The sequence below is a fragment of the Protopterus annectens genome, chromosome 5.part0 (assembly GCF_019279795.1).
Source record: "Protopterus annectens isolate FY-2018-M chromosome 5.part0, PAN1.0, whole genome shotgun sequence".
In the NCBI taxonomy this organism is placed as follows: Eukaryota; Metazoa; Chordata; order Ceratodontiformes; family Protopteridae; genus Protopterus; species Protopterus annectens.
This window is the reverse complement of record NC_056735.1, coordinates 674511190-674520530: the sequence shown is the minus strand read 5'-3', so window position 1 is coordinate 674520530 and position 9341 is coordinate 674511190. Positions and strand designations below refer to the sequence as shown.

General features: G+C 44.2%; 1 protein-coding gene across 4 annotated transcripts in view; it reads right to left on the bottom strand.

The window, feature by feature from the left end:
• Nucleotides 1-9341, bottom strand: part of CD99 (CD99 molecule (Xg blood group)) — an 809645-nt gene that overhangs the window by 544345 nt on the left and 255959 nt on the right. For all 4 annotated transcript variants that reach the window (XM_044072520.1, XM_044072519.1, XM_044072522.1 and 1 more), the window contains one exon: nt 4793-4834. In XM_044072520.1, coding sequence (XP_043928455.1) covers nt 4793-4834 — 42 coding nt within the window. The remainder of the gene's footprint in view (nt 1-4792; nt 4835-9341) is intronic.

Below are 9341 nucleotides of genomic sequence, written 5' to 3'. Positions count from 1 at the left end.
ACGGACGCAAACGTTCTGAAACTCAATGAAAATTTCAGGAGTCGGACGACCGCCACTTGCAAACTGCTTCAGGTACCGCACGGCAAGAAAGACTGATGTAATGGTGTCGGCTGCATATTTTATACCCCCTGACGTCATAAAAGAAGGGACAGCAACCGACGCATTACCCCAAGGTTCAAGCAGTCGGCACCGAAGCACCTGTGACCGACAAACCATGGTGCTCTCCTTCGGCTCCGAAGACTAAAGAGTCGAAGAGGCAGACTGTTAATTTGGAAGGTGCTTCCGAAACACCAGCCATTGCCGGAGAAGGCCTTTTTGAACCTTTTGATTTTGAGTCAGATCTTGACTTTGGAGACTTAAACGAAGAAGCCGACGAACCAGATAAGGCTTCCTCGAAGGTTGGCTTCAGAAGCCCCCCCCCCCCCCCCCCCCCCGAGTATCAATTTGTTCTTTCTCTCCTGCAACACCCTAGGAGAGAAAGCATGACAGAACAAACATGATTCCTGCAAATGGATGACTCCCAAGCAGTAGACAGCTACTGTGGCCATCCGTCAAAGACATTTTCTGGGAGCACTTCATACATTTTTTGAACCCCGAGAGTTTGTGCTCCTTGCTATCCTTAGACATTGCAACACACAAGCAAACCAGAGGAGAAAAGCGAAAGAGAATAACTGAGGACTATGTCCTCTAAACTAAAACGGGCCTAGCCCTGCAGAAGAATTACATGAGGACTAGGTCCTCTAAGTTAAATGGGCCTAGCCTGGTCTAAGAGAAACTAGTTCTTTCAACTAAGACAGACCGATATTCAGTCACAGAGGGAATTTTCCAAATAAAATTACAATTAAGTAGTAACATGAGGACTAGGTCCTCTAAGTTAAACGGGCCTAGCCCTGTGAAAGAACTGGGTCTTCTAAGTCAAACAGACCAAGTATACAATACAACACCACACACACACACGTTCAATAAAGCAGGAAAAAAATTGCAACTGTAATAGTGATTAAGACTTTAGCAGATCCCCGCCAAAGACCACCAGTAAACAATAACAGATTAACAGTAAATTAATCAATAGGAGCCCCCTATTGATTAACGGCAAAACCGCCAAAACTAAAACTAGGCAATAAAGCGCAACTGCGCCTAACTACTGGTACACAGGATACTACTAAGGTCACACAAGACACACACGCACTTTCCAGTTATTTTTGTGTCTTTCGGCTTTTCCCGATTAGGGGTCACCACAGCGGAACTCCAGTCCGCTAATGACTGGCAGTAGAGTTTTACGTGCTGGCTTGCCGGGCCTAACGCACAACCTTCAACGAAGGAATGCCCATTCATGCATATTGCCACACAGAAGACGCTCTGAGAATCGAACGGGCAACATCTAACTGAGGCGACAACGCTACCGCAGCACCACCACCGCAGTCTATTATGCACACACTTTCCAGTAAATATGCAAAAACTGCTAGTTAATGAAAAATTGCAAAAGAATTAGCCAGAGCCAAGAGAAGGACATCCGAACTAGCCGATGCAGAAAACAAGATTTGGGGATTGCACTGGTGCACCATGGGATACCCGCTTAGCCACGAGCCAACCAGAAGTTTTCAAGCTTGAAAATCAGCCGAGTCGGAGCAGAGGATCAGCTCCGAACCCATATGTAAAAATGAAGGTGAGATTGGACTACCTAACCTATACCTTTTCAACACAAACATCTGTACAGTGCATTTTGACATGCACATGACATACAGTTCTAAAACATTTGTAACACATGCATCTTATACAAATCATTTCAATATTCACAAATTATTTACAAAATTCCAGATAGCTATGCTGGCAGTATTTCCTTCCGTCACAAAGATAACCCCCAAACGCCTCCAGAGAGAACAGCTAGGCATGTCTTCAGGGATTCTACAGTTGCCCAAGATGGGAGCTAGAAAACCCTGGCTCTGTGGCTCATCCAGGGTGATATCCCTTTTTGATACCTGCATCCTCTCAGATTTCTATCAGAACACTGCTACTCAGACTGTGGCTGCTGATGTTTTCTCAACTCCTGCTCTTTTGGATACTAGAGAATGTTTGCCTTTGAGTGGAAAACTATCCCAACTGAGGCAAGCAGTATTCTCTCATTTGCTCTTGAGCAGACTTTTTTAATGCGTGGCCCAAACAATAAGGAAGCCACAAAGTGAGGCATTAGTAAATACCTTAGTTTTCTGCAAATGAAGAATACTGAAAACCAGGAGCTGTTGTATGATGGCTACACCACTGCACTGCATGGGAGATGCATGGAGAATGAGAAGACAGTACTCAAGTCAACATCTAGAAAATCAGCTTACATAGTTTCAAAAGTATGACGACTTTCAGGGTTTCTACGGATGTCTGCCCAATCATGCTGAAATCTCTCCATGTGTCAGCTAACTTGTGAATTTTGCAGTACAGTGACTGATCCAAAAAACATTTTTCCTGAAGCACTCGAGCCCAAGACTCTTAGGGTGGATTGGTCTCTTCCTCAGAGCTTTTCTTCAAGGACTGCAGCTAAAACAGAGTCAACCAAAGGCACCTTACTCCAATGCTGCCACTCCTTGGCAGGGCAAAGATTTTTCTCTAGCCTCCTTGGGATATTCTCTACCATATCAGGTATTTGGACTTGCCCTCTACTGTACCAAAGAAACCATACGGTCTGGCACTAGGAGACAGAGCTGGAGGGACAGAATGTAAAGTCTACTGCAGAACTGCCTCACTAGAACAGAGGGTTAGTGAGTAGGTGCTTTAATGTTTAAGGGCTTTGGACTTGTTGCTGTAATTACCTTACAGGTATGGAGCTTATGGTATGGTTTCACTGAGGTGCCTTATTTTTATTTTGTTGATCTAGTTTTTCTGGTGCCTACCAGAGTTTATTTTATGGTTGTAAATCTGAATCGGTCTAAATGTCTCCTACTCCTGGGCCCACTTGGTGGTTTTGTTTGAATTGGAGAAATACCACAAAACCAAATAATGTCCAGTTTCTAAGACAGATCCCCATTCTCCTTTCATCTTTTGGGTGAAGGTGATGTGGCTAAAGCTTCAAATTTTGAGTGTCACTTGGTAGTTCCAACTCCACTGTTGGCTCCTCTAAGAAGACTTCCAATGCCAAGTGGATCTGTGTCAACTTCTGTATCATCTGTAAATGCTGTGTGGTCTGGCACCAAGAGTGTTTGAAAATCTGAAGACACTGACACAAAGGGGGTCAAGTGCTGAAGGAGCGTGTTAAGAGTCATGATGCAGAACAGAGACCACAAATACCAAGATGCTAAACACCAGCACTGCTGCCGAGAGAAAGTCTCAACACAGGTGCTACGCAGTCAGTATCAATTGCACTGTCCTCAGTGACTGGATGACAAAAAACAAACCTCCCGAAAAGGCTGCCTTTCAGAAAATTGCCCTGAAGGCATCTACACAGGAACAGGAAGTTAGCAATGACAGAACTGTCAGTGGAGCAGAAAATCAGCTACTACAGCATTAGGTTCACCTCACCTGGTGATGAAAATTATGCCCATAAAAATAGCAGCAGAAAGGGAGGAAAAAGTCCTCCTCTTGCCTACCTCAAGGAGGGGGAAGGAGATAACCCCATTCAATCTGAACATTTGTCAGTACCTTCATCATCTTATAAGCACCATGGAAAACCTACCCCACAGGGGATAAGCTCACATTCCACCAGGGCTGCATCTACCTCTATAGCCTTTCTCAGAGGTGTTTCTACCAGGGACGTCCTAGAAACTACTATCTGGAGCTCTGTACATACCTTCACCAAGCATTACCCACATGCCTATTTTTTTCTAAATCCAGAGCTGGTTTTGACACTGCAGTATTGCAGGGCTAAATAGCTGGCTCTAATGCTCTCTAACTTCCTCCTCCCTTCCTTAGCTTTGGGAAACAGCCCAAATGTAATGCCTGCAACAGTGAAACATGAAGAACATAGTACAGTTGTGTACACTTACCATAAATCTTCGAATGTATTCACTGTTGCAGTCCTGGTTACCCTCCCTCCAGCCCCCCCGACTTCTCTTGGCTATACCTTTCTTCTTGTTTGGTGTATTTAAGCTTTCTGGTGTATTTGCTTTTTGTTGGAGGTGTAACCTAACATATAATTGCTTCTCATTATTGGGGCACCTAACATCTGGGGCAAGAAAAACTGTTGTAATGGCGTCGGCTGCATGTTTTATACCCCTGATGACCTGACGTTATGGAAAGAGACAGCACCAGACGCAGGAATCCAAGACTTTTGATATTCAGGCCGGGTGAGAACACCTGCAATGTTTCTTAATGAGCCTTCAGAAGTCAATGACATACTTGGTGATGCAATGCAGTTCTACAGTTCAGTCTGTACATTTGCCAATACTGCCTTTTACCAACTATCCAACAATAAAAGAATTGGCAGCTGTATAATAATGCAATAAGGGAAACAGGATCTGGGTAATTGGTACTGTCAAAAAAACAAAGTAATTTAATTATGTTACTCTGCAATCAACTCCCAGTTATCTTCCTAGGATTACAGGATGAGCAGGTTTGCAAAATCAAAGTAAAATTTGTTAAAAATACAAGCTAAGCAATATTAGTATCACATGACATTCTCACATGTTACAAAAGACAATTCTCTACTGTACTTAATTTAGCTACTACAAATTCAGATTATAGCAGAAGCTAAAAATGCCTTAAGCAAAGAACACAGATGTATGACAATACAGCATTTACACTGGTATTTCATACGTAAAAGTGCACTATTTAGTAAAAAGAAATGTATTTCCATATTTTCCATATTTACCATCATTGAAGTCCAGGCCATCACTCAAGTCCAAGTCACCACCTAATAGAGGAGAAAAATATTCAGAAATGTTAAAAGGAGCAAGTCCTAAAGTTAACCGACAGCTACAAGTGAGAAGCACTCCTATAATTAATGCACTGGGGGGAAAAGGAGCACAGCTTCCCTATTAAAAGATTGTTTGACACATGCCATCAGTTTAATGTGAAAGTAGCTTCCTTAGCATAACTGGTACTACAGCACAGAAATATTGTCTTAAACTGAATGTCAAACTGGTGAGAAGGGCACACAGTACATTACCTGGAATAAACAGTTGTTTCATCATAAAGCTCATCCACACTAACACTGTCACTAAATAGAGATGGTGAGTTTTTAGGGTCAGCCAAAAGTTACAACAGTCCTACATGGAACATAGAGGACTGCTTCTTACAGCTCTGTTAATTAAGGAAGGAGACAGTACACAGTACTGGCATAGAAAACATTTGTCGATTTATATCCTCCTCGTGCCAAGGTGGCACAGTGGAGCAGCGGACAGCGGTGTTGCCTCACAGCAAGAGTTCTCCAGTTCGATTCTCAGCTGAATTTCTTCCGGGTGCTCCAGTGTCTTCCCACATTCCAAAGACAAGCAGTAGGTGGACTGGACACAAATTGGCCCAAGGTGTCAATGCAAGTGTGTGGTGTGGAAGAGTAGTTGTGTAAAATCTTACCATAACCACTGGCGTTCTTCTCTTCCATGTTGCAGTGTTCATAACTTTTGGGTTAGCCGCCATCTAGCGACCTGAACGTCTGGCCAGTATACAAAAGGTTTAGTCACTGCAAGGTATGTGGGATGTCCAACAGTGGCCATTAGTAACATCCGCACATACGTTCCTCAGAACTGAATGCCCCAGTAGGGCCCCAATCCCAGGATAGCTGCACAAGTCATGAATCATTCAGCAAAGCTTTATTTTCTTTTTCAGGGGATAGGAAGGTGGGATAGACTGAATACTGCAACATAGAAGAAAAGAACATCTATGGTTATGGTAAGATTTTTACACAACTACTCTGTCTTTCTATTCTCATGTTGCAGTATTCATAACCTTTGGGGGAGTGCCATAGCTCAAAGGGAAGATGATGAGGGTGGTTTGGAACTATTTTCCAAAAATCCATGCAGGACTTTCCTAGCAAAATCTGCTCTACATTTGGAGATGTGGTCCAGTTAATACGGTTTGGTAAAGGTATGGACAGATGTCCAGGTAGCTGCTTCTAGGATAAAAGCAGTGTCCAGCCCTTTGAAAAACACCCTAGAGGAGGCCATGGCCCTAGTGGAATGGGCTTTTATGTTACAGTCCAGCTGTTTGCCATGGTAGGAACAACAAAATGAGATGGCTTTGGAAATCCAGGTAGAAAGTCTGCTTTGTCACAGCTTTACCCAGAGCCCTGGGTGAAAAGAGACAGTTGCTCTGATCTCCTATGGGATTTGGTCTTGTCTAGGTAGAATCTTAGTTGTCTGAACATCAAGGGAACGCAGGACTGTCATTGCAGGGTTGCGGAAAAAAGGTGGGGAGATAGATGCATGGGTTCAGGGAAAACTCATTGACCACCTTAGGCATAAAGGACGGGTTAGTCCATAGGATTACCCTATCCCTGTGGAAAATTAAAAAGGGTGGGGGTGACCATGAGGGCCTGGAGCTCAGACACTCTCCTGGCTGATATCAGGACCACCAAAGCAGGTTCCAAAAGTACAGTACTTTAGACGGTCTGTAGCTGCTGGCTCAAACAAGGCAACAGTGAGCTTCTCTAACACATTCTGGTCCCAGGCCAGTGGAACTGGCCTCCTAGGGGGCCTGAGATGTAGAAAATACAGTTGTGTACACTTACCATAAATGTAGATGTTAGAGTGTATTCAATGTTGCAGTCATTACATTTGGGTTATCCTGCTGGCAGGTTGCCCTCAGTCGGCCTGAGTTCCAAAGTCTTGGATCCTGCGTCGGTTGCTGTCGCCTCTTCCCTGACGTCGGGTCGCCAGGGGTATAAAAGATGCAGCAGATGCCATTTTATTCAGTTTTTCTTGCCCCAGATGTCAGGTGCCCCCAAAAGGGTAGGCTAAAAATATGTAAATAAAACATACATGCACCAAAATAAGCTTTACCTTCATCTATAAGCAAATACACCACCTAGGTTGTATAGATTAGAGAAGTAAAGATAAGTTCCAGCAAAAATAAGGGGGATGGTGGGTAACCTGGACTGCAACAGTGAATACACTCGAACATCTACATTTATGGTAAGTATACACAACTGTACTATGTTTAGTGTTTCACTGTTGCAGTCATTACATTTGGGTTGAGTCCCAAAGTTATGGTTGGGGGGCTGGAGCTAAACAGCATTAGGAGCGGCTATGAGGCCTTGCAGAACTGCAGTGGCAAAGCCTACCCTGGATTTAGAGTAAAGAGGCAGATTGTAATGTTTTGTAAAGGTATGCACTGAACTCCAAGTAGCAGCCTCTAAAATGTCTTTGGTTGGTACTCCCCTGAAAAAGGCTGCAGAAGTGGCTGCAGCTCTGGTTGAATGTGGCCTAATACCCTTAGGCACTGGTTTGCCATGCTGTGAGTAGCAGAAACGAATGCAGTGACCTATCCACTTTGAAATAGTCTGCTTGGAGATAGCCTTTCCTTGTGATGCTGTGGCATATGCCACTACTAATTGTTCTTTCTGAAAACTTTAGTTTTGTCCAAGTAGAATCTAAGTTGTTTGTGTACGTCCAAAGAATACAGACTTTTTTCCCCCTTGTTCTGTGGATTTGGATAAAAAGTTGGCAAATGAATTGTTTGGTTAAGGGCTACACTGGATACCACCTTAGGCATAAATGTAGGGTTTTGTTCTCAGAGAGACCCTGTCTGGATAAAAAATGATAAAGGGTTCCACAGTCATGAGAGCCTGTAGCTCTGAAACTAGTCTTGCAGAAGTTACTGCTAGGAGCAGAGCTGTTTTCCAAGATAAGAACTTTATACCCGCAGTAGCAGCTGGCTCAAAAGGAGGTAAGGTGAGCTTTTCCAAGATATAATTGAAGTCCCATGCAGGTATTGGCGCTCTCCTTGGAGGCCTTAAGTTTTTGGCTCCTCTGAGGTACTGCCTTAATAAAGGATGAGAAGAGTGGTAGCTCTGTACTGTAATGAGCTGAAATGGCAGAAGCATGGATTTTAATTGATGAAAAAGATAGGCCTTTGTCCAGCATCTCAGTTAAGTATTGCAAAATCTGAGGAATATTTGGGACAGCTGTACTGGTTCCTTGAGCTTGGTTCCAAGCGCAAAATCTTTTCCATTTCCCAGCATAGGATTTCCTAGTACTAGGCCTTCTGGCTTCCAAAATGACATCCATCACAGCTTTACTGAGAGGTGTGGTTTGTATAGCTACATTATCCGCCATGCTGCCAGGTTTAGGGTCCTGGATTGGCTGTGCAGAATGATTGTTTTCCTGGGACAGTAGATGAGGTGTCTGAGGTAAGGTCCAGGCTGGGCACTGGGCCAAGTTCCTTAAGATCGGATGCCAGTACTGGTGTGGCCAGTCTGGGGCAATCAGAATCATTTTTGGTTTCTCCTGCCTGACCTTTAGGAGTACCTTGGGGAGGAGAGGCAGTGGAGGAAAGGCATATACGGATATGTTTGTCCAGTTGAAAGATAAGGCGTCCACTTTCCAAGCTTGTCTGTGATAAGTCATTGTGCAGAATCTTTTTAGTCGATTGTTTTGAGGGGAGGCAAATAGATCAATGTCTTGGGTGTCCCCATTTCTTTGTTATGCTGAAGACTTGTGGATCCAGGTGCCACTCATGGGGATCCATGAGGTTTCTGCTTAGTTCGTCTGCCAGAGTATTTTCCTTTCCTAGCAGGAATTGTGCCTGCAGATGAACTTGGTAAGTCAATGCTGTGTCCCATAAAGCTATGGCTAGTCTGCACAGGGGATAAGAATGAGTGCCCCCCCTGCTTGTTTATGTACCACATGACCGTGGTGTTGTCTGGCTTTATCAGTAGTTGTCCCAGATGAAGTAGGTCCTTGAAGGCTGTCAGGAAATTTTGAACAGCTAGCATCTCTTTTTAACTTTGGGCCCAAACAACGAGGACTGCTCAATGGGGGAGTTAAGAAAGGAAGATTTAAAAGGTTCCGCGAAGTTGCACAAGCACATCCAGGCGTGTCGTCTCAAGACCGCAGCTGAACCCGCCGCTCTAGCTGCTCCTTCTGATGTGGAAGACATTAATCGCATAGAGGAGTTAGATATAGACTCAATGGTGGTCAGCTCAGACACTGCACCAGCCAAGGTTTCAGACAGCTCAGAAACCAGATCCCTTTGAAGTCTGGTACAATGTGCCATATAATCAGGGACCTGATAGCAAAGGTCGCTGAAGCAAAAGTGTGCTTCCCAATTCTGTCCAGGGCCCGGGACTCTGTTAGGCAGATGGACAGTCTGGCTTTCTTCTTCTGCCAGATCCTTTTTTGTTGTTGCCACCAAAGCATCTACAGGAAAACCTTTGGACTAGTGGGTATCAGGGGCCTTCCAAGCATGCTGCACGATGAACT